Source organism: Tenrec ecaudatus, chromosome 6, assembly GCF_050624435.1.
Source record: "Tenrec ecaudatus isolate mTenEca1 chromosome 6, mTenEca1.hap1, whole genome shotgun sequence".
Lineage (NCBI taxonomy): Eukaryota > Metazoa > Chordata > Mammalia > Afrosoricida > Tenrecidae > Tenrec > Tenrec ecaudatus.
Window position 1 is genome coordinate 100353996 of NC_134535.1, and position 25042 is coordinate 100379037.

General features: G+C 44.2%; 2 protein-coding genes and 1 non-coding gene across 4 annotated transcripts in view; all 3 read left to right on the plus strand.

Annotated features, from left to right (window-relative positions):
- The first annotated feature begins 7634 nt into the window (after positions 1–7634).
- The window catches only part of IPO8 (importin 8), a 92183-nt gene continuing 74775 nt past the window's right edge, over positions 7635–25042 (plus strand). The window contains exons 1-2 of one of the 2 annotated variants that reach the window (XM_075551916.1): positions 7635–7895; positions 23930–24011. In XM_075551916.1, coding sequence (XP_075408031.1) covers positions 7812–7895; positions 23930–24011 — 166 coding nt within the window. In that variant the 5' untranslated portion in view covers positions 7635–7811. The remainder of the gene's footprint in view (positions 7896–23929; positions 24012–25042) is intronic. The other variant, XM_075551915.1, reaches the window with a different exon arrangement.
- On the plus strand, positions 20000–20585 carry LOC142451119 (large ribosomal subunit protein uL6-like). Its single transcript, XM_075553042.1, has one exon. It carries the CDS (start codon positions 20010–20012, stop codon positions 20583–20585), a length of 576 nt encoding a protein of 191 aa, XP_075409157.1. The 5' UTR covers positions 20000–20009.
- LOC142452052 (U6 spliceosomal RNA) lies at positions 21117–21221 on the plus strand. The gene has a single exon (XR_012785116.1). It is a non-coding gene; the product is annotated as a U6 spliceosomal RNA (small nuclear RNA).

The following is a 25042-nucleotide window of genomic DNA, read 5'->3' on the forward strand; positions in this document are numbered from 1 at the left end:
AGCAAATAAGTCCACATGGAAGAAGCACACCAGCTGTGTGATCATGAGGTATTTAGGGACCAGGTTCAGATATCAAAAGATCCAAAACAAACACATTTATGTGAGTGAAGGGGGTGGAGTCGAGACCCAAAGCCCATCTGTAGACAATTGGACCTCCCCCCACAGAAGGGTTACAAGGAAAGGACAATTCAGCCAGGGTGCAGTATAGCACTGATGAAACACATCATTCCTCTAGTTCCAGAACACTTCCTCCCCTTCCTCCACCCCGCCTCCCCGCCCCTCCCAGTTCTACCTTACAAATCTGGCCACTCCTCAGTACAGATAAGAGCTTTTGACCCATGGAATTCAGGACAGATGAAACCCTCAGGAACAGTAGTGGGAATAGTTACATCATGAGGGTAGAGGGATGGTTGGGAGGGAACATGGGAGAACCCATCACAAGGTTGGATATATAGCCCACCCCCCAGGGGGATGAATAACAAATGTGGGTGAAGAGAGGCAACTGCCAATGTAAGACACGAAAGAATATATAATTGATCAAGGGTTCATGAGGATGGGAAGGTGGGGAGGGGGAAAGAGGAGCTGATACCAAGGGCTTTAGTAGAAAATGTTTTGGGAATGTTGATGACAACATATGTACAAGTGTGCTTAATATAATTGAATGATGGATTGTCATAAGATTTGTAAGAGCTGCCCAATAATGAATAATTAAAAAAAAAAAAGACCAGGAAAGTTGTAACCAGAACTTTTTTCCCATTACAACAGTACAGCTGGTCATTCTTTGAGGGTAGCAAGGGTGGTCCTACGAGAATTTCACTGGGAAACTAGTTGAGCAGAGAGTAGAATACAGATCTAGTTGATAAAAAAGTTAAAAACACATACAATCATTGAATTATATTTTATGGTGGGATATACAAGGCTTTTGGTAGTGTTAGCTTTAATGGGCCTTGGAGCTTTGTAGTCAGAGGAAGGAAAACTTTGCCCTTTCATTCTGAATCTGACTGTAAAACCCAACAGATGTCTTGTTATTGTTAAAGAAAGTAAAAGATACACTAGATTACTATGGCACTAACCCTGCCTTATCTTTTCTTGGATCATGCTTGAGGGTTTGTTGTAATTACTGTTGTGCTTATGCTTGGGATAATAAAAGCCACCCACCTTTCAGTGGTATTTGCATCTAATCTCAGTCCACAAAGCTTTCCTGTATGTAATTTTCTTTGATCCTCAAAAGAGCCCGGATGAGTTAGGTAAAATGCTTTAGGAGGTAAGAAAATGTAGGCACTTGAATGTTTTTCAAAGACTTAGCGGAAGCACTGCCCACCAAGCTTGTCTCTCCTAAGTTCACACATAGTGTCTCATTTTCTCCAGCACTTTATACACTTAGTTCTCTAGTGCTCCTGCTTCCCCCTCGTTTTCCACTGCTGTCTCCTGTACAAGAACATTTGTGGTGCATGATTCCATTTTGCTGTGGCAAACAATACATTCTGTGATAAGTCCTTCATGGACTCAGTTGAGGAAGGCACAGGGCACTTCAGGGAGACAAGCCTCATGGGAATGTAGCCATCGCACCTTGAAGTCCAGTTAATTTCTTTCTTTAGCTCCCACACCTCCTCTCCCTGTTTTGGTCTCTAGAGAAGTTTCTTTTGGCTTTTGTTTAGAAACTTCTTGACATTGCCTACTCCCTAATATTTGGCTTTATTATCACTAATTTAAAAAAAATAAAATTCCCCTTTAATGGCAAGGTTTGTCACATTTTTTTTCTTTTTTTTTAAATTTTAACAATTTATTGGGGCTCATACAATTCTTTTCACAGTTCATACATATACATGCATCAATTGTATAAAGCACATCTGTACAGTCTTTGCCCTAATCATTTTTTTCTCTTTTCTTCTTTTACATTTTATTAGGGACTCATACAACTCTTACCACAATCCATACATATACATACATCAATTGTATAAAGCACATCCATACATTCCCTGCCCCAATCATTCTCAAGGCATTTGCTCTCCACTTAAGCCCCTTGCATCAGGTCCTCTTTTTTTTCCCCCTCCTCCCTCCCCCTTCCCCCCTCCCTCATATGCCCTTGGTCATTTATACATCGTTGTTTTGTCATATCTTGCCCTATCCGGAGTCTCCCTTCCCCCCTTCTCTGCTGTCCCTCTCCCAGGGAAGAGGTCACATGTGGATCCTTGTAATCAGTTCCCCCTTTCCAACCCACTCACCCTCCACTCTCCCAGCATCGTCCCTCACACCCTTGGTCCTAAAGGTATCATCCACCCTGGATTTCCTGTACCTCCAACCCTCATATGCACCAGTGTACAGCCTCTGTCCTATCCAGCCCTGCACATTTTAATTACTGTGGGGTACCAGCCTACACAATTGAATGGGTCCAAGGGGCAGTTGTGTAGAGACATTTGACAATAGAATGCAAGTCCTCACCAGATCCATGCAGAGAGAGGGAATATTATTTCCAACCACGGCTTAAATATATTAGGGGTGTCCCAGTCCCCTAATTACAGGTAACCACATGTATAATAGGAAGGGGTTGTACAATAGGCATATGCGTAGCAAGATAGGCGGGCTCTAGAGTCAAGATGGCAGCTTAACCTTGGTTGTCCCTGAGTTGACTTGACCCTTAGGTATCTGGGTTCTCCTGGGGAACAATCCATTATCTTTATCCGAAGGGAGTGGGTTCTACTTAGGGTGGGACAGACAATAGGGCCTGATTGCCTTAGATGGCTAACTACCTTCAGGTAGATAACCTTTAGGCAGTTGACCTCCAAGTATACATCCAGTGACCATCCCGTGCGTTTGCAAATAGCACCTTAGGTTTAGGATATATTATGGGCGGACATCTGGGGAATAACTTGTTTCCTGTGACATTTCCATGGAGATTATCACTTTCAGGGTAAAGATATTTAATCATGAACTTGAGAGTACTCACTGAATATGGGTATTTAACATCGTTTGAAAGATGGATTACTAAACTTACAGATAGAGATATCTGTGTATTGTTTTTTTAGTTCCCATTTTCTGTTCACCAGATGGGCTAGACACACGCCTACTAACATAGACCAGCAGATGAGTTGCTGTCAGCAGATGGGGAGGACAGCTGTGTGTGGTATTCCATTTAAATGACTAAAATGTTAAAACAACAACAACAACAACAACAACAAAAAACCCTACAGTGCCAGTGCTTGTGGAGTAAAAATTACTTTCTGTAATTTGAGCTGTACTCAATCATCCCAGTTATTCTCACCCCATGCTGTAGCTCTAGGGCAATGTACACTCGGGTACAGATGACACACAGTTCCCTAACTCCGTTCCTTTATGGCTTCCTCTCATCCTGCCACAGCTTTCTGCCTCCTCCCCCAGCTCTAGTGAGTTCCAGATGTGGGTTCCAACTGTCTCCTTGAAATCTCTAGCAGCACACCTCATAAATGTTTATCTCAGGACAGCTCTTGGAAGCTCCACACTTCCAAAGGCAAACTCATCGTCCCCAAATCTTTTTCCTGGTAAATGACATCCATTAGTCATCAAAGCTTGAAACTGAAGGATCATTCTTAGCTGCCTTTTGTTACTTTGCATACCAAATCAGTCACAACTTCCTGTTGATTCTACCTGTTATACCTTTCCCATGTCTTACCTTCTTTATCTTACTGTGGACATTCTATTTCAGATCTCTCACAGGGTTCCTGAGTGGTGCAAATGCATATGTACTAGACTAGCCAAAAGGTTGGCAATTGTAACCCACCCAGAGGTACATCAGAAGACTGGCCTGGGAATCTGCTTCCAAAAGGTCACAGTTGTGAAAACTGGAACAGCTGTTCTCTGGGGCTGTCTTGAGTCTGAATTGACTCATTGATGGATGACATCCGACCTCTCCCTCCCTCTTGGACAATACGGTGCTACTAGTAACCATTTTGGAACATGTACCATGGGTAGTGGGTTGATCTCATTTAGTCCTCAGAGGAGCTCTTGGAAGCACACGAAGGAAATGAGACAGGGAGGTGAGGCACATGCAAACCGCAATAATACTGATTCGATTCTACCTGATATTAGGTAAGGGTAGATATAAGTACAAGTATAATCAGATCCTCTTATGCACAATAATAAAAAGAGGGCAGGCTAAAGCAGTTAAACTTGCGGCACAGTGGTAAATGGCCTTGAATAGGCCACCAGCCTATTCCACAGGAAGATGTGTCAGCCCCCTGCCATAGATTTGCAGCCTTAGAAACCCTAGGGGTTTGCCCCATAGGGTTGTTGTGAGTTAAGATTAACTAGATGGCAGTGAGTGTTTTTTAGTTTAGGGAAAGTCATTTAAAAACAAATCAGAGTAGAATCATTAATGGTTATATTTTATCTTAATTTTTTATGTTGTCTATAAAAAAGCCCAAACTCACTACCGTCTAGTCTGTCTCAGTGACCTTACAGGACCAAGTAGAAACTTTATGAGTTTCTGAAACTGTAAATCTTTGTGGAAATAGAAAGCTTCATGTGTCTCCCAGAGAACAGCTGGTAGTTTCAAACTGCTGACTTTGTGGTTAGTAGGCCAACTCATAATCACTACGCCATCAGAACGTCTCAGCCATAGGATATTTGCGTGCTTAGTTTTTTATAAAACTGTCAGACTTGTTCAGAGTGGCTGTATCATTTTACACATCCATCAGCAACATGGGTAATCCACCTTTCTCCACACCTTTGCCAACATTTGGTGATGGTATGTAAAAATCCCATCTCTTATATTACTGGAATAACCGCATCCGCTCTCTCCCTGCACCAAAACACCTTCTTTAGGACTACCAGAGTTTAAGATGTGCACCTTAAAGGGTTTAGGGTGACTAGTTAGAAATGTGTAGGTTTTTGGATCCGTACATATTTTCCAAGGGAAGATGCCTGGGCACAGCCGGTTTTGTGAGTTGTCTGTGTTGAGGTGATGGTTTCAAGCTGTATTAGTGAGTGAAAAGCTGACTAGCTGGAGAGGAAAGAGAAGTGGCAGGAGCACCATTGTTTAAGGCCTGGGTGACTCAGTATTCAGAGGGGTAGCATATATTCTGTATTAGAAAACAGAAGAGAGACATTCAAAACAAACAAAACATGTAATAAATACAGTGCCAGATACCAGAGGGAGAATTAATGACGTGTTAGTCTGGGTAGACTACAGTAACAAATCTAGGGAGACATTTCTATGTATATCCAAAAGAGCTTTATATAAGAGTAATTATATATTAAGAAAAAATATCCCAGCCCAATCCCGATCAAGTCTGTAAGTTCAATATTAGCACATATGTCTGAGATCAGTCAATAAATTCCTCTTTAAACTCACGCAACACATGAAATGGACAATCACAGGCCAGTTGGTTGGAAGTCCTGTGGATCCAGTGGTGGTGGAAGCTTCTCAGCACTTGCCTGAGTCTCGATGTGGCTCCATCAGCTTAGCTCCATGTGGCTTGTCAACAGGAATGTGTAGCCGAGTATCTCCCACCTGCAAAGGAATACAGGAGTTCCCAGAATCCTCAGAAGGCCATGCCCACACAGTGGCCTCATTGGCTGTGACCTCATTGGCTGTGACCTCATTGACAGGTGAGACTCCACCCCCTTCACAAATGGGCAGATTATGTAACTGCCACAAATGAGAAAAATGCCTTCCTTGTGTTTTGGTAGATGAGGGATTGGTGTTGAGGGACAGATCGGTGCTTGGCAGGTTCAGTGGGGAAAGGTGGGGAGAAACCTGAATAGCAGGTAAGGAAGTGGAGACCATGACTGAAGACTGTCCGTTGGAATGAAAACTGAAGGAGCAACAAGTATGACTGCAGATGGTTTTAAACTAGTGAAATGTTCTTAGGTTAAGGTTGAAGCGGTGTTGAGGAAACGGCTATAAGCAATAGGAAAAATTATAAATTGACAATTATGTACCCGAAGTTTATTCTAATAACTTTAAAGCAGGAAGAGCAGAGATATTTTGGAACATGATCTTGGTGGTGGGAGAGGATTTAAGTTAAGGCTGGGGAAAAGGAGGTAAAGCGGAGTAACCAAAAAACACTACCACCACCACCCAAACCGCAGTCCGAACCCTAACACCGTCACTGAATGGATTCCAATTGTTAATATCACTGTCTCTTTGGTTTTCTGGGACGTTGACCGTTTTGCGGGAGCATATAGCCTCGACTTTCTGTCATGGAGCAATTGGAAAGTTCAAAACGCTGACGTAGCAGATAACAGCTCAATAGGGCTCTTCTAGTGAGGGGCAAGGAGAAGTAAATGCAGCTGAACGAGGTGAGCCTGATATCTTTGCTCATCTGGCGGGCTTTCAGGGGGAAGCTGGTAGTTTGAGAAGTGGCTTGAGGTTTGGAACAGTAGGCAACGGGATGGAAAAACTCCCAAACTCAAAGCCATCAAGTCGATTCCGCCTCAAAACTGCCCTCTTGCGTTTCAGAGAGGTAACTGTTTACAGGCGTGGAAAGGAAAGCCTCATCGTTCTCCCAAGGTTTCGAACTGCAGCCCAATGCAGAAGCCCTGTGCAACCACTAGTGTAACATACGCAATCAGAGACGTGTTAAAATCATTGCCAAGCGGTTTCACACCGTGCAGAGGGCTGCAGTTTCTCCTAGGCTCCGCAGAGGGGTTTGCTATGAAGGGCCTTCAAAAAGTCCACGGACAAGACATCGTTGAATTCCCTTCTCTCCCCCCCCCCCCCCACCCCTTGGGAAACCACCAGCCCCTGGTTGCATAGAGCTACGCCTTGGAAAGCCCCAGGGGCAGTTCTACCCTGTCCTACAAGGTCGCTGATTCAGAATCGGCTGGATGGCAGTGAGGTTTCCTTTGTTTCAGAGACTTTAAATCTTTACAGGAATAGGCAGTCTCAGCTTTCCCTCCCAGAGCAGCTAATGGGCTTGAACAGCTGAGCCTGTGGTGAGCAGCTGAGTGGGTAATCCACCACTCCACGATGGCAGTGAGCTCCCCCGGAAAGAGCTCGTCCCCTCACCTGTTGTACCCACACTCTCAGCTATCAGTGTCTGGGACTTCTGTTTCCACTTACTTTGTAAGCCTATTTCCTTTTGTTTCTTTTACCAGATTGTTTCTTTATACGTTCATCTTGCTCTTACCTTGTTACAGCGTGTAACTCGTATCTTAGAAAATGGGTTAAAAAAATACAAGTTTCACAAATGTCCAGTGAAAAGAATGAATGTGGGCTCCCACAAACGAAGGGAACCCCGGACTCGGTGATCTCAAGTCGTCCCTGGAACACACTCGGGTGACAATGTCACAGCTCAGCTGTGCGCAGACGGAACACACACACAAAGTGCCATTGCTTCCAGAAGCGGCGATAAACTTAAACGGGGAGGAGACACCGAGTCAGCGCGTGCCCACTTCTGGGAAGAGGCGGGCGGCCGTTTTCCGTACAGCAGCATGGCGGCCGCTGGCCGACACAAGTCAGCGCAGTTTCCCCTCGAGGAGCCCGCCGAGCTGCCTTTCCGTACAGCAGCATGGCGGCCGCCTGAGCGCGCCCGGCTGCGCCGTTACGCCTGGGGGAAGAGGGCGCCGTAAAGCAGGCGCCGCTTCCTCTTCTCCCGCCTCCCGCCCGCTGACGTAAAAGGGTGAATGGAGAGCGAGTTGTGGGGGGGAACGAGGGAGGACCGGGGCCGCCGCCGAGCTAGAGTGGCGCAGCAAGTGGCTGCAGGTGGTGGCGGGGAGTGGGGAGTGAGGTAGCGCAGCGGTCCCGGGCGCGGGCTAAGAGGGGGAGAAGGCGGACTAAAGCCGCAGTCTGGCGTAGGGGGCCGGGGGCCTTGGAGCCCCCACCCAGGGAGATGGACCTCAACCGGATCATCCAGGCGCTGAAAGGTACTATCGACCCGAAGCTGCGAATTGCTGCTGAGAAGGAGCTCAACCAGGTGAGCGGCGGGCCTCGGCGCGCCCCGGCCGCGGAGCCGGCACCCTGGGCGGGCGCGCGCGGGGCCCTCTCCCCGGCCCCCCCCTTCTCCCGCGCCCCCGCCCCCGCCGGGGCGCGTCCCGGCGCTGCCCGCGGCCTGGCCCCGCCCGCCCCGCTCCCCGCCCCCCGCGGGCCCCGGCTGCAGAACTCGCGCACCTGTTGGCTGGCTTTGCCTCTTTTTGCGTGTGTTGCCTTTCTTCTGCACTCCGCTGTCGGTGAAAAGCAGCGCTTTGCAAGTTTTTCGGGTGGGATTTCCTTTCCTTTCGGGTGCCGAGTCGGGACCGCGGGGGGCAACGAACTCTCCGCCGATCCCATCGGAGTGCAGCCTTTCTCCAGACCCAGCCCTTTTTAGGTGTTAGGCTGGGAAGCTGCCCATCGCCTGCCGCTGCGGGCTTGGCAGGGCTGTGTGACACCGATTGGCACAGTTGTGCTGGCGCGCTGGGAAATGCTGTCGGGAGAGCGCTCTGGGAAGGATAGTTCGTGTGGCGGTGCTTGCTAATAATCGATCTGAACAGTAATATGTGCTTAGAGGAATCTCGTCTAAATGCTGGCGTGTGTAAGTCTTCTAAATGTAAACGCTACTAAACGGAAGACTTGCTCCGGCCACTCCACTCTTCTTAACTAGCATTGACCTGGTCCAATGGAATTCAGAGTCCAGCCTTAAACCTGCAGTATTTCAAAAGTTTAATCTCAAACTCTGGTTTATTTCTCTGCTTCTTTATCTCCCATAATGAATTTTGAACCTTTCCCTAACAAGGCACGAGTTAAAGTCTACCTCCAGGATATAGGTAACACCTGTTTGAGGTTGAAGAAGTCTTTAACGTAAAGTAATGCAGGCAGGCAGTCTGCCCGTGTGCGACTTGCAGATGACTCCTGCTAGTCCCTAAAGCCAGCTTTATCACTGCTGATGAAGAAAAACAGGAGTTTTGACAATCAGGGTGGCTGGGCTCTGACAGGATCGGGAAAACGGACAGGTGGAAGCCCTGGAAGGGGAGGCTCAGAGTCACGGTGTGAAATGAGTTATTGGCAAGACTCTTAACAGCTGCGCACAGTTAAAGTAAGTGGGTGACTGACGACCACGATCTTCGAAGCCCTGCTTTAATGTACATTTGCCCTCATTTGGAACCGATTGGCTCAAGCCCTACTTCTAAACCCCAAAAGGCAAACCCCCCTGCTACCAAGTCAGCTAGGACTCATACCGGCTGCATATAGAAAGCAAACGAACTCCCATTGAGTTGATTCCAACTCATAGTTACTATAGGACAAAGTAGAAGCGCCCTTCGGGTTTCCGAGTTCTTACATCTGTACTGGAGTAGACAGCCTTATCTTTCTCCTGCAGGGTGGTTAGTGGTCTTGAACCATGGGTTTTGCGGTTAGCAGCTCTGTGACCCACTCTGCCACCAGAGCGTCTCTACTGACTGCGTATACAAAACTTCCCTGGCATCCAGTCAGTGTTCCTCATAGCGACCATACTGGTCAGGGTAGAACTACCCCTGAGTTCTGAGACTAACTCTTGACTGGGAAGCAAGCTCTGTCTTTCCCGCCACAGAGCAGCTCGTGGTTTTGAACGGCTGACCTTACAGTTCCCAGCCCAATGTGTAACCCCTGTGTCATCAGGGCTCCTACAGACTGTATCCCCCAAATTGGGAACCTTTGCTTTCAAGGAGCAGGTGGCTTCGTCGTCGGCTGGTAGCTTTGACGTGCAGACAGCTCAGCACTTATCCCACAGTGCCACCAGAGCTCCTTGTCCCCATCCTCACTCCAAACAAATTCTTTATCACAGTCACAGTCTCTTGATGCACACCCGACTGTTTTTTTAAAGGATATATATATATATATATATATATATATACATAATATATATAATTCAAGTAACTGCAACTAGGAAGCCAGAAGGGGCCCCAGGTGGGACATAGAATGGTTCCCCTTTCCAAGGGGAGAGGGCGGCCTTACACCCTCCCCAGTCAGCATGTACCACACCCCTCCTCACTCTGCTGCAGCATCCTAGGGCTAAGCCCCACCCTCCCTGGGACTGGGACTGGGCTGGTCAGTAACCCAGCCTGCTGGGCCTGGCCCCCTTTTCCTTGAAGAAGCATACTGGGGGAGGGGGCGAGAAGGATGACCATTTGGCCCTGTACCAGCAGGGATGACAGATGTCTGAAAACAACACACTGTCCAGAGGTAGTTTGTGAACAGAGAGAAAATGGAACCAGAACTTTGGGGGCAGGGTGGTGGTGGCAGGTGGGGGCAAGGTGAGCTCCTTGGTATTAATGCCCCATTTGAAGGGGGAAATGGAGGCCTAGAGTGTAAGCAGACAGCGTGGGGTGTGTGACCCAGCCTATTTAAGTGGCTGCCACAGGCTCCCGGGACCTTCTTGAGCTCACCCGGGAACCCCAGCAATGCAGGGAAGGGGGGCATGGCTGAATCCCTCCTGCCTTCCTGTACCCCTAGACCACACTAGAATAGGGACGGAGGAATGGGGTTATAGGTGGGGGACACACTGAGGCAGAGAACCCCCACATGGACCACACCTGCTGCTGCCAGTAAGGTGGAATGGGTGTTCAGAAGATGGGGCATGGACCTCTTTAAAGCCAGGGGTATCCACTTGGGTCCCTTTGTGGGGAGCCAGAGGGAAGAGTGGGAGCAGGTGGGCCCAGATAGCAATGTTTCCACCCCTGAGAGGACAGGGATGCAGCAGGCACACACAACTTTTTAAAATTTAAATTTTATTTTATTGGGGGCTCTTACAGCTCTTATCACAATCTATATATATATACATTTTGTCAAACACATCTTTACATATGCTGTCATCTTTTTAAAAACATTTTCTACTTGAGCCCTAAGTATGAGCCCCTACTCACCCCTCCCACATACCCCCTTGATAATTTATAAAGCACTCTCTTTTTTCCATCTTTTACACTGACTGCTATCTCATTTCACACACTTGCTGCTATCTGTCTTCCTGGGATGGAGGCTATACATCGATCATTGTGATGGGTTCCCCTACCCCACCCCTCCCCACCCTTTACCTTCCTAGTATCACAGTGCCTCTTATCTGTTCTGGATTCTCTGTGTCTCAGCTCTTATCTGTACCACTGGTAAGATAGAATTGGAGTCATGGTAGTTGGGGGGGAGCATTAAAGAACTAGGGGAAGGTTGGTACACACAACTTTTAAATCATTGAAAAGGGCTGGAGCCTACACTCAAACACTCAGCCCACCCCCACCCCCCCACTGCTGTGGAGTCCGTTCCAATTCATAGCAACCTTGGACAGGGTAGAATTCCCGTGGGTTTCTGAGGCTGTAGATCGTTACCAGGAATAGGCCTCATTTGGCAGCTCGGAGCAGCTAGTTGATTCAAACTGATGTCCTTTTGGGTTTAGCCTAGTTGTCAACCTACTATGCCACCAGGGCTCCTTTCTTGGTTGAAACCCAAACCAGCCAATCCTATGCTGTTGAGTTGTTTCCAACTCACAGTAGCCCTGGGCAGAGTTTCCAAGGCTGCAAACCTTTCCTGGAGCAGCCAGCTTCATATTTCTCCCACAGAGTGGCGGGCCCACTTCCCTTTCCCTCCTCCAGTGAGCCCACCCGGCTACTACTGCTCACTGCCCGTAAGTTGATTCTGACTCAGAGTAGAATTGCCCCTGTGAGTTTCTGAGACTGTTACCCTTTATGGGAGTAGAAAGCCTCATCTTGCTCCCTTGGAGTGAATAGTGTTTTTGAACTGCTGACCTTGGGGTTAGCAGCTCAATACACAACCACTATGCCACCAGGTTCCTGAGAGCCAACCCCCTACTCCCAACAAATTCTTCATCACAATCACTTTACTTGTTGCATGCACATCCTTTAAATTATGGGAAAGACTTTTAGTCGTAAGAGCTGTAAGAATCCCAATAAAATAATTTATTTAAAAAATCAAAAAAAAAAAAAAAGACTTTTAGCCTTTTCTTGCACTAAAACCCAAAAGTAAAAACCCACAAACAACAACAACCAAAAAACCCCTCCCTGCCACTGAATGATTCTGACTCCTGGTGACTTGACTTAGGATTTCAGGACTATCAATCTTTATGGAGCAGACACCCTCAGCTTTCTGCTGCAGAGCTGCTCTTAGGTTTGAACGGGCAACTTTGTGGTTTGCAGCCTCAGTCCCTGCTTTGACTTCTAAGTTCTACTTAAAAGACACGTAGTGGTTGGTCACACATTCGAATCGTAGTAACATTAGCTGGTCATTCGCATAGACTTATGGGTGTTTTCCTGCCACTGACAGTGGTATACTTCAGGATAGATCTTGAAATATTCTTTTTGAAAATGAATGTGACTTTAATTTGTCATTTCGGGCTATTTGTAGACCATTATGATTTTCTGATTCAGAATGGCCAGCACCAATTTATTTCAGCACACAAATACCCAAGGTACCAATCATCAAGCATTGCATTTCATTTTGACAACACCCAATTTCTCTTGATCCAGTACTGTGTACATTTCATGTTTTAGTTACTAATGTACATATGTAGCTATTTTTTTCTTATTTTGACTTGTGCCACATCAGCAAATGAGGCTCTAAATCATTAAAGATTAAACTTCAAGGATCCCCACCAGCTAGCTACTCCTTAGGAAAAGCCTTCAGTTCTCATAAAGATGTACAGCCTTGGAAGCTGTACATAGAGCGGCTCTGAATGGCGTCCACTCGATGGTACTGAGATTGGCGTGTATACATTGGTATGCACACAGCGTACATTTACTGTTAGGAGGCAGTTCGTCCCCACTGGTATTGTGAGTACCTTCTTCCCTGAGGGGCTCATCTCTGGCACTGTATCAGATCAGTGTTTGTTTGCTAGCCATAAGGGTTTCACTGTTGAGTTTCTTTCAAAACAACATCACCAGTCAGGTTGTTCTTCCTAGTCAGAAACAAAGATCAGTAATTGGAATACATGACCTTGATGATAGAAGTGGAACCTTCGGTTCAATGATAGGATTGTGCAAGACTGATGGCTTCTTTGGAATGATTTACTTTTTAACAAGATAAAAAGTGACATACATGGGGACCTCATGGAATGGTATATCCAAGAATCAAACTGACTACAACTGTGGAAAAGATCAAATCCCTACAAGGCCAGAGACTGATTGGGGAACCGACCATTAATTGCTCCTCTGCAAGTTCAAGTTGGAGCTGAAGAACATTAAAACAAGTCTACAAAGCCAAAGCGCAACCTTGAATATATCTCACCTGAGTTTGGAGACCATCTCAAGAATAGATGAACACGAATGACCAAAGGGCATTTTGAGTTGTGGCATGACAAAAAATACAACAAACATGAAGAAAACAACAGGTCATTAAGAAGGGAATTTCAGAAAACAAAATTAATGTCAGAAGAGACTTGCTCTTGATTGTAGTCACCAAGTTGAATGGAAGCAATGAAGTAAAGTACTAAATAGAAGATTTCAAAGGGCAGCTTGAGAAGACAGGAAATGTGGCAAGACTTGGAGTTAGAAAAAGATTCTGATCCAGTGTGGCCTGCAGCCAAAGGCTCTGTGAAACCCTCTTCCTTCAAAACTTTTTGAAAAGTGGAGGAAACTCAAGAACCTGAGTTATGGACACCTCCTCAGAAGAACAGGAAACCAATACCAGTTGTTAGGTGCCATTGATTGAGTTGTCTCCCACTTGACCCTGTGAACAACAGAACAAAACCCCGCCTGGCTCTGTCTTGCTCACAATTGTCTTTATTGTTTGAGGCCATTGTTGCAGCTGCTGTATCACTCCATCTTGTCAAGGGCCTTCCGTGTGATTCTTTCAATAGATACAGAAAGGTATTCCAAAAAATCCAACATCCATTCTTGATAAAAGACAATAAAATAGGAATAGAGGGGAAATTCCTCAACATGATAAAGGCCATAAATGCAAAACCAGTGACCAGCATCTCACTTAAGGGGTTGCCCTTTATTACCACTCATTAAATATAGTCCTATATTAAATATAGTCTTAGCCAGAACTGTAAGACACCAAAAAAATATTAAAACTATCCAAATTGGCCAAGAAGAAACAAAATTCTCTCTATTTGCAGATGACACAATCTGATACATAGAAAACTCCAGACACACACACACAAAAAAGCTGGAACTAATGGAAAACTTTGGCATTCTAGCACACTATAAGATCAACATAAAAAAGATCAACATATAGAAATTCATCAGATTCTTCTATTGAAGAGGCCTTCAATAAGGACATGGAAAGAACAATACTATTTATAAGAACCATCCAGAAGATGAAATACTTAAGAATAAGTCTAACCAGAAAAACGTCGCACACAAAGTGAGTTAGTTTATTGTGCCAACCTGGCTGATGAACACATGTGGGATTAATTGAAGGGCGGAGGGATAAATGGCTTGGCGAGCCTCGCCTTTCTAGTTCTCGGGTCTCTTGCTTTGTGATGGTTGGACCAGGGTGCAGCTGCCTTAGCAGTTCCCTGCTTCAGCTTGCAAGGCTGACTTCCTGCAAGTCATCCCCAAGGAGAAGCCACATGGATCTACCCCGATGCAGCCCTGGGTGCTGGAGCAGCTGTGTGGAGACTCCTGCCAGCGCTGAGATGCTTACACGCTCAATGACTCGGCTTTCCTCCTGCAGTCAGCGTCATTGTGTCACTTTGTGAGATGAAGGAGGACTTTGTGGATTGGTGTTGGACATCATATGGGTTAATGTTGGACTTGTGGGCTTGGGCAGCACTCGGTAGGGATGTTTTCTTGATGTTCATATAACCTTTATGTAAAACTCTTATACATGAGTTTCTGTGGATTTGTTTCTCTAATAAAGTACCCAGACTAACACAAAAAAACTATAAAACATTTCTACAAGCAATCAAAAGAGACATGTGAATGGAAAAATGTCCCATGCAAATGGAAAGGAAAACGTCGTGGTTTTTGCTAGGTGCTGTTAAGTGTACAACAGAACAAACTCTTGTCTGGGCTTACACTGTCCTCACAATCAGTTTTATGTTTGATCCTACTGCTATAGTCCTGTGTCCGTCTGTCCCACTAAGGCCCTCTATTTTACCAAGCATGATGTCCTTTCCAGGGACTAGGCTCTCTTGACAACATATTCAATGTACATGAGATGAAATCTTTCCATCCTTGTCTCTAAGAAATACTCAAAGTCATCAATTCTTCTTGAGTCTTTCAGTGTCCAACTTTCACATGCAAACGAGGTATGATATTTTCATCGAGTGTATCCTCTCACCATACTTAATCTGTATGTTTAGAAAAAATCCGAGAAGCTGGATTATATGAAGAAGAATACAGTATCAGGTTTGGAGGAAGACTTTTTAACAACCTGTGATATGCAGAACACAACCTTGCTTGCTGAAAGTGAAGACTTAAAGCACTTGCTGGTGAAGATCAAGGATCATCCACAAGTCGCACAAGTGGACCAATAGGAAACATCAGGATAAACAGAAAAATTTGAAATTGTCAAGGGTTTTGTTTTGCTTGGATACACAATCAGAGCTCTTGGATGCAGCAGTCAAGAGATCAAAAGCCGCATTGCCCCGGGGAAATATGCTGCCCAAGACCTCTGTGTACTGTTGAAAAGTAAGGAGGTTACTTTGAGGACTGAGATGTTCCTGACCCAAACCATGGTATTTTCAGTTGCCTCTTGTGTTTGTGAAAATTGCCAGGAAGTAAGGAAGACTGAAGAAGAATCGATGCATGTGAATTGTGGTCCTGGCAAAGAATCTTGAAAGTACTATGGACTGTCAAAAGAACAAACAGATCTGTCTTGCAAGAAGTACGGCCAGGTTGCACCTGAGAGGCAAAGATGGTGAGACTTCTCACATACTTTGGACAGATCACGAGGGACCAGTCCCTGGAGAAGAACACCACGCTAGGTAACATGGAGGGGCAGCGGAGAAGAGGAAGACCTTCACCAACAGGGGTCGACACAGTGGCTGCATCATTGGAATGAAAAAGTAACAATTGTGAGGATGGCATAGGACCTGGCAGTGTTTCGTTCTGTTGTACATAGAGTTGCTCTGAGTTGGAACTGCCATGATGGCACTTAACAACAACACCCTGTGCTGAGTTCTCAGTTAATGTAATACTTCCATGATGAGACCTGTGAGCAATTAATTAAAAAGAAGTTTCCTCAGTGGTATGGCCTGCTACCAGTATAGTGGAAAAGGTTGCTTACTTTTTACTTGGTCTGGATCCTGCATTTGGCTCATTATCTGACCTCCAGTTCTTTGGATTTGATCCTGCAGCTTGCTGATCTTGAGAGTAATCGGCAGCCTGGCATCTGCTGCCTTTCGATTCATTAGCTTCTGCAGTTAGAAGCCTTCTGTCTGACTTGCTCCTCTTAGGAGTACCAGCCCCCTGCAGCTATGCCAGTCAAGAGAAGCGTGTAGCCTCCTGTTTGACCCACACACTTGGAACTTGTCCATCTCTACCACTATGTGAGCCACTTCCTTGATATCAACCCCTCTCTAGAGAATCCTGCAGAAGACAGGTAGATTTTGGCTGAAAGCAGAGAATACCAGAAATAATCTATGGGCAAAATTAAAAACAAATGTTTATAGACTTTGCAAGGACACTTGATTGTGGATCATAACAAATTATGAAGAGATTGTAAAGAACTAGTTACAGAACACTTAATTGTGCTTATGCTGAACTTGTACAGAGATGAAGAGGCAGCCATTTGAACAGAACAAGGAATACGCACACCCATCAAGTCAGCTCTGACTCAGCGATCCTATAGGACAGTGTAGAGTTGCCCCTGTGGATTTTGGAGACTAACTCCTTTTTAAAATTTTTTAAAAAATCTTTTTATTGGGGCTCATAAGGCTCTTATCACAATCTGTACATACATCAATTGAGCAAAGCACCCTTATACATTCGTTGCACTCGTCACTCTCATAATTCACCTTCTACTTGGGTTCCTGGAATCAGCTCGGTTTCCCTTTTTGAGACTAACTCTTTAGGGAGCAGAAAACCTTGTCTTTCTCCCATGGAGTTGCTATTTCTGAGTTGCTGGCTTTGTGCTTAGCTGCCAACACATTATCCACTGTGCCACCAAAGCGTAAGGGTAGTGTGGTTTAAAATCAGGGGCGGTGTGTTTCAGGGTGTGTCCTTACAAGGTGTGTGATAGGGTGGTATCATTGTGTCTATTGAATCTATATGCTGGGAAAACAATCTGAGAAGCTAGACTATCTGAAGAAGAATGTGGAATCAGGATTTGAGGAAGGTTCATTAACTTGTGATATGCAGCTGACACAGCCGTGCTTGCTGAACTGCGCCCTTGAAGCACTTACTGATGAAGATTAAAGACTATATAGCCTTCAGTGTGGCTTGAACTGCTATATAAAAGAAAACAAAAATCATCACAACTGGACCAATAGGCAACATCATGATAAATGGCAGAAGGGGTGAAGTCCAGAATTTAATTTTTCTTGGATCCATGATCAATGCCCATAGAAGTAATAGTCAGAAAGTCCAGCAACATGTTGTGTAAGGCAACTCTTCTGCCAAAGGCCTCTTTAAAGTGTTAAAAAGCAAAATGTCACCTTGAAGTCTAAGGTGCACTTGATCCAAGCTTTGGTATTTGTTTTGTCCTAATTAGTATTCTCTACTTTATCTCTAGATTCTAATATTAGTTGTAATGGCTACACAGAACTCAGGCAAAATTTAGGACTAAAGGCTTGATTACGGACTTCATACAGGTTTCGGTGCAAGTGAGAACTGCGGAGGATACTCATTAGACCATATTACAAAGTTCTTTTGGAGTTGCCAAAGGGCATACCCATTAGCTGTAAGCTCAACTAGAAGGCATTCAGCTCAAGTTCTGGAGGTCCTTCAATGACGTGCCCAGAGGCATCCCATTCAACAAGCCAGCCTTTGTGCAAGAAGCACTTAGCTTTACATGCTCAGTAGGCTGGGAAGTTCATCACTCTGTGCTCTGGCTCCTGGTTCTGCTGCTGCTGCTCTTCTGGTGCCACAACTCTCTTCTGGATCCACGGGGTTCACTGCATAAAGATCTCTGGTCCGGAGGACACACTTCTGGCTCTTGCTGGTAATGAGCTCCCCCCTCCTGCTTCTGAAAGGGCTCATTTTATACTCAGCAGGATGGCATTGCAGGGAATCCTGTTCACAATTACTCACAGGTGAAACCTGTCTTTCTTACACTTCTTACCAGACCCTTGCAACAGTAGGTCCTTTGGTGGGAGTGTGAGACTTTGGCTTGAAGAGCCTCATTAAATCATTCACTGCCCCTGCAGTATTTTCATCCTTGTGTGCATAAGGAAACTGAAAAGGATTGGTACAATAGAATTTTAGTGTTGGTGAAAAATAGTAAAATTACCTTGGACTGCTAAGGAGAATAAACAACTCAGTCTTGGAAGAAGTACAGCCAGAATGCTCCTTAGAAGGGAGGAGGGCAAGACTTTGTCTCATGTGCATGTCATCTGGAGGGACTGGTCCACGGAGAAGCTCGTCATTCTTGGTGAAGCCGAGGATCTGTGAAAGAGGAAGCCTTTGAATGAGATGGGTGATAACAGTAGCTGCAACCGTCGGCCAAAACGTGATAATGATTTTGAAGATGGCACAGGACAGGCAGTGCTTCGTTTCATTGCACCGAGGGTTGCTTATGAGTTAGAACCCACACCAAGCCGCATGACAAGAACAAGAGCAACAGCAGTACCTGACAGCAACAGGAACCACCAAACAGTAACAGGCCAATGACTGGTTTCATGATGGCTATTAGAATTGTTGCATTACAAAAATGCAATTTTAGTTACCATATATACTCGTGTATAAGCCGAGCTTTTCAGCACATCTTTCTGCAGTTTTTGTGGTAAAATTAGGTGCCTCAACTGATATTCGGGTCAGCGTATACTCAAGTATATATGGTACATCAGCATATTATGAACAGGGAATTTGACTTGTTACCCACTTACTCTTACAAAGAAGGTAAATGTTACTTTGAAGTGTTGATGGGAGCATTTCTTTGATAGGTTGTGTTATTCTGGGTAGACTAGAGAAACAAATTCAGAGACATTCATGTGTATAAGAATTTTATATAAAAGAGCCTTTGTATATTGAGAAAACATCCCAGCCCAGTCCAAGTCCATAAGTGTGATATTAGCCCATATGTCTGATACCAATCTAAAAATTCCTCTTCAGACTCACTCAACACATGCAATGACACTGAATACAGGAAGATCACAGGCCAGTGGGTGGAAAGTCTTGTGGATCCAGTGGCTGTGGAAGCATTTCAACACTGGTGTGGGACTCCACATGGCTCCTCCAGCTCCAGGGCTCTGGCTCTATCAGAGTATCTCCATGTGATTTGTCATCAGGAATGTGTATCAGAGTCTGGCCTCCAGTGAGCTATTTATCTCCGTAGCACCACTCAATAAGATCCTTAACCTGTGACCTGATTGACAGACTAACCTCCACCCACCCCTTCACTTTTAGTTGTCTCCAATTGTTACCAGATTATGTAACTACAACTTATGTTATACTTGTTTGCCCATGTTGGCCTAACCTTAGTTTCTGATTTTTAAGCGTCTAAGTTCAGGGGAAGTCGTGGAAGTAGATACAGTAGGAGAGGCAATAGATCAAGAAGACAGGTTTTAAGACTAATTTTTCCTTCATGGTATTTTAGTCCATATCTGTCTACCCTACTCTGCCTTACTCCAAATCCACCCAACACACCCGAGACCACAATTTCCATGACAACTTCTAATAGCTTATTATTGATTGTCTGCTTATTTAGCTTTTCCGTGCATCTGTAAGGTACCATTTCACAAGTATTGCCTTGAGAATTTATGTAACTGAACAACAGATCTAATTATTGAGTTATACTTCAAGCATTGGTGCAAGACTGTCTCTTTTAGAGCTTGCGTTCTAGTGGGGCATGTGGTGTGCTGTTGAATTGATTCTGACATACATCAGCCCTAGGAGTCTTGGTGGCACTGCCAGGCAAGTGTTGGATTGTAGGTGGTTCAAACGCACCAGCCACTCCACGGGGGAAAGGTGAGTCTCTCTACTCCAGTAAAGATTTGTAGATGCTCTTTGCTGCATCTACTGCGAGAATGAAGACCATTCTCAGCAACCAGACTGTCGACATTCCGGAGAATGTGGACATCTCCCTGAAGGGGCGCACGGTCATCGTGAAGGGCCCCCGAGGAACCCTGCGGAGGGACTTCAATCACATCAACGTAGAACTCAGCCTCCTTGGGAAGAAGAAGAGGCTTCGAGTTGACAAATGGTGGGGAAATAGAAAGGAACTGGCTACAGTCCACACGATCTGTAGTCATGTACAGAACATGATTAAGGGCGTGACACTGGGCTTCCGATACAAGATGAGGTCTGTGTATGCCCACGTCCCCATCAACGTGGTTATTCAGGAGAATGGGTCTCTTGTTGAAATCCGTAACTTCCTGGGTGAAAAATACATCCGGAGGGTTCGCATGAGGACAGGTGTTGCCTGTTCTGTTTCTCAAGCCCAGAAAGATGAGTTAGTTCTTGAGGGAAACGACATTGAGCTTGTATCAAATTCAGCTGCTTTAATTCAGCAAGCCACGACAGTTAAAAACAAGGATCTCCGAAAGTTTGTGGATGGCAGCTATGTTTCTGAAAAGGGAACAGTTCAGCAGGCTGATGAGTAGCTCTAGGAGGTGTCCAGCAACAGTCTAGATGACTCCTTTAGACTTGCCTGTGACGCTGTGATCCAATCCAATAAAGTTCATGTAATGAAAAAGAAAGATTTATAGACTTGGAAACATTTGATAGGGCTGCTGTAAGTCAGAATCAACTCAACGGTGGTGGTTATCAAGCCCTGTGTGATGAAGAAGTACCCTATACAGGGTCTTCTCGGTTGTAATCTTTACGGGAGCAAATATTTAAATGTTTTTCTCCCAGACTGCCTGGTGTTTGAGCTGCTAACGGCTTAGCTCCTGTGCCAGCAGGGCGCCTTAGTGGACCATATGGAAAAGTCCATAGTAAAAGTTTTGCTCACAAGTGCATGAAGTATTGGGCTGTACAAATAAGGTGGACATTCTCTGAAGAATGACAGTGCAAGCCCAGAAAAGGCCCGCGTGCAGCATGCTGGAGAACTGGAAGGTTCATGTAGTCAGGGCAGTGAGGCAGAGAATGGAGAATTTAAACAAGTAAACATTTATTCAGAAAACTTCAGAGATGTGCTTGCTTCGGCGGCACATATACTAAAATTGGAACGATAGAGAAGATTAGCATGGGCCCCGCGCAAGGATGACACGCAAATTCGTGAAGCTTTCCATATTTTTTAAAAAGAAAAAAGAAAACTTCAGAGATAATTTCATTGGGAAATTACTCTTAATTTGTGTGTGCGTAGCGGGGGAGAGTGGCTTAGAAATTTGAAGCCCAAGGTGGAACCAAGCTATGAGGTAAATATTTGTGAGTAAAGACATAGAATATATATGAATTTATCTCGGAATGTTTTAACTGGCCAATTGAACGTAAATTGACTCAGGGCCGAAAGAAGCCACAGTCTCAGAAGTTATTGAAATGGCAAACAGCTGCAAAGGGTTGCAGATAGTTCCAGAAGGGGAACCTGGGAGCAGTATTGAAGCAGAAATCGAAGTAGAAGTAGTCTTCCCAATAACTAAAAATGTCGAATTAGTCTAAGGGTAAAGATTATGTTTATGTGTAATCACATTTTTAAAAGGTAACAAGTCAATCATCATGCTTACAAATAAACTATGTTAAGGCTTTTTACTATGAGAATTTTCAGAATCTAAACCATTATAAGTATGAGATAATTTATAATAATGTAAATATAGAGGATGTAGAGAATAGGAATTTAATCTGAATTCTAATCTGTCAACTAATAAAATATGCCTTCTTAAAAATCTACTTTAAGATTATGGATAAAACTATGGATAAATTTTACCTTTATATGAGGAGACCAAGAAGCTCATGGAAAAATCCCATTATCTTTAAATTCTGTATTTAAAAAAGCACTTTTACACAGGAGATATGAATCTGAAGAGTTTATAGAATAAAAGGAACAATAATATTAACACTTAATATGTTAATAAAATAATAAAGGGAACAATAATAAAAACAAATATTTTACTGAAGGACATAGATTTAGAAAGCACATTATTCTTGAATAGGGATAGGATCAATATTTTAACTCTTTGATGACCAAACTATTTACAGATCAGATCACTATTTTTACACTTAATGATTTAGAACTTTGAATTTTGTTGTTCACACCATGTGTTTTCAATAGTGAAAGGCATGTTGAAATCGAGGAAAACAATTTGAAGGTAATGCCTTTTATAATTCTGTGGGGCAGTATGTCACAGATGAACTCTGAGGTAGGATTGGCAGTGTGAAGCCTGTCTTCTCAGATTCACAGTTATGCAGACCTACAGCTGGGATAGCAGCTTCTCAGGCAACCTGAGGCTAAAAATATTAATAAATAATGTTATTTATAATATAAATTCCGACTCATTGTACAGCTGCCCTTTGGGTTTCTGAGACTTTAAAATAGTATTGGAACAGACGGCCTCATTTTGTTCCTGTGGGGTAGCTGTTGAATTTGAACCTCTGGCTTTGCAGTTAGCAGCTGTCCGATGTGTAACCCACTGTATGACCAACTCCCTGTCCCCTCAAAAGAACCCCTCCAAAACCTCATGTCATTAAGTCGATCCCAGCTCATAGTGACGCTCTAGGACAAGGAAACTCCTGTGGGTTTCTAAGACTGTACCTCTTTACTGGAACAGAAAACTCGATCTTTCTCCTGAGGAGTGCCTAGAGATTTTGAACTGTTGACCAACAGTGAAACCTCCATGCCCCCTCTGTCCCACCAGAGTTCTTGAAATAGGTTTGGTCGGTGATTTATTCCCACAGGTCACAAAAGGGTTAAAGATACCAGTTTTTCTCCAAATTAATTTTTAATCAAATTTTTATCGTTATTAAAACTATTTATATCCATAAGTGAATATGACTAATTAAAAAACCGGAAAGTTATAAATAAACCAGCTCTGTATTGGAAGGAATGGCACCATACTTGTAGATTCAGGCTCTCATGAGAAAGTAAGGTGAGCAGACTTTCTGGGTCATTGACTTTAGCTGCACTGAGAATTCCCACTCTTTCCTGAGAATGTCAGTGGTCAAGTCCAGGAGTTAGTTCTGGGAAACAAGGTTTACCAAAGTTTAGTATCGGCAGGGCTGTAATCTGGTCTCTATACTAGACGTCTGGAGGGAATCTGGTCAGAAGGAGTGGGCTGCCTTGTGTCACCATAGCAAACTCAGGAGTAGGTCAACGTAAAGCACATGTGTAGGATGAAATGACTCAGGTCAAGGGTAGAGCAGTAATTTCTCATGACAGACTCACTTGGATATTGCCAGGCTTACAACATGGCGCAGCAGCAGGAGGCAGCTTGGTGACAGTCTCCTGAGTTGCTGTGCTTGTGTGGGCTGGTTCCCTCCATCTCACATGCACAACTATTTACTTAACCACCATCTTCTCTTTTTTCGATGTTGACTGTTTTCATATCCTCAGGTACAAAAGAATAAAGGAACCAAGAAATTTGCTTAAGCATCCAAATAACTTGCAAACATGAAAATAATTCCTTGACTCTTGAGATAAAGGAAATGTAATTTAAAATATCGATAGACAAAAGATAATTAATGAAGTTTTACCATTGTGAAGGAATGATAATATCTGTTTGAACATATGGACATTTTTATGTACTGCTGTTGGGAATATAAGTCAGCAAATTCTTTTTAGAGAACATTTTGGAAGTATATGTGAACCAAAGATCCTTTTAATTGAATTTCTAGAAACTTTTTGAAAGGTCTTTTTTTTTTTTAGCTTGGGTATACTTTAGTAATTTTCATTTTGCCTTAGAGAGTTTCTCTTACTTTAAAGATTAAAAAAATAATAAATGAGGCAGTATGGTATTCAGTAATAGTTCATTTATATTACCCTATTCCAAAAAATATTTCTTTTCACTTTCAGTCCTACAAGATTATCAATTTTGCCCCCAGTTTACTTCGGATTATAGTCTCTGACCATGTGGAATTCCCTGTACGCCAGGCAGGTGAGTTGGATTTTTTAAAAAAATTCTTTATAAATTTATTTACAGATAAAAGAAAGATAAGAACTTTATTTTAAATATCTGTGATCTTTTTGGAAAAACTAGGAACAATGTATATTTAAGAGTTCACTCTGCCCGCGCTCTCCCCCCCCCCCCCCCAATTTGGCTAGTCCTTGTATTCTCAAATATCCCCTAGCCTTTTCTCTCTTCTCCATTTTCCCCATCAGTTCTTTGCCTCTGTAACTTTGGGACTGTGCCTTAATTTTAATAGTTTAATCTCCCTAATTTCCCATGATTGTTGGTAGCCTGTTGTTGTTGGGGGCCATCAAGTCGATACCGACCAATGCTGTCGCGATGCACAGCAGAAGGAAACACTGCCTACGCCTTTGGCATCCCACAATTGTGTCTCTGCTTGGGCCCATTGTTTCAGCCACAATTTAGTCTGTAGAAGAACCCCAACATTAAGCTAATGGCTGTCCGAAAACCTCTGGAAAATTCCAAAAGGTTTTTTCCTGAGTTGGGGTATAAGGCAAAATTATGATTGATTTGTTATCCCCACTCAGTTGTCTTCAGCCATCCTGGCCTTGGCAGTCAGCTGAGCTTTGTTCCCAATGAGGCCAAGTGACTGTGGGGCCTGTCTTGCCCAGATGTTGCCACTCTGGAGGCTTCTCCTTTTGTGCTAGCATGGCAGTGCGGGTGATAGTTGTGTGAGAAATGACAAGGTGAAGACTTAAACGGATCAATGCCATACATTTCCCTGGCTCGTGCACTCTATAAATTGTAACTTGCAGCAAGCCTCAGGGGTGAACTCTAGGACAATTTAGGTATGGGTCTCCCCTTTTAAAAATTTAAATCTTTTTATTGTGGGCTCGTACAACTCATCAGAATTCACGTATCCATCCATTGTGTCAAGCACATGTTGTACGTTTGTTGCCATCATCGTTTTCAAAACATTTTCTTTCTACTTGATCCCTTGGTATCAGCTCATCTCCCCCCTCCCTCCCTCCCTCCCTCCCTCCCTTGCTCCCTCATGA

Coding starts and splice junctions, on each gene's coding strand:
- LOC142451119 (XM_075553042.1), top strand. CDS start 20,010: ATGAAGACCATTCTCAGCAACCAGACTGTCGACATTCCGGAGAATGTG.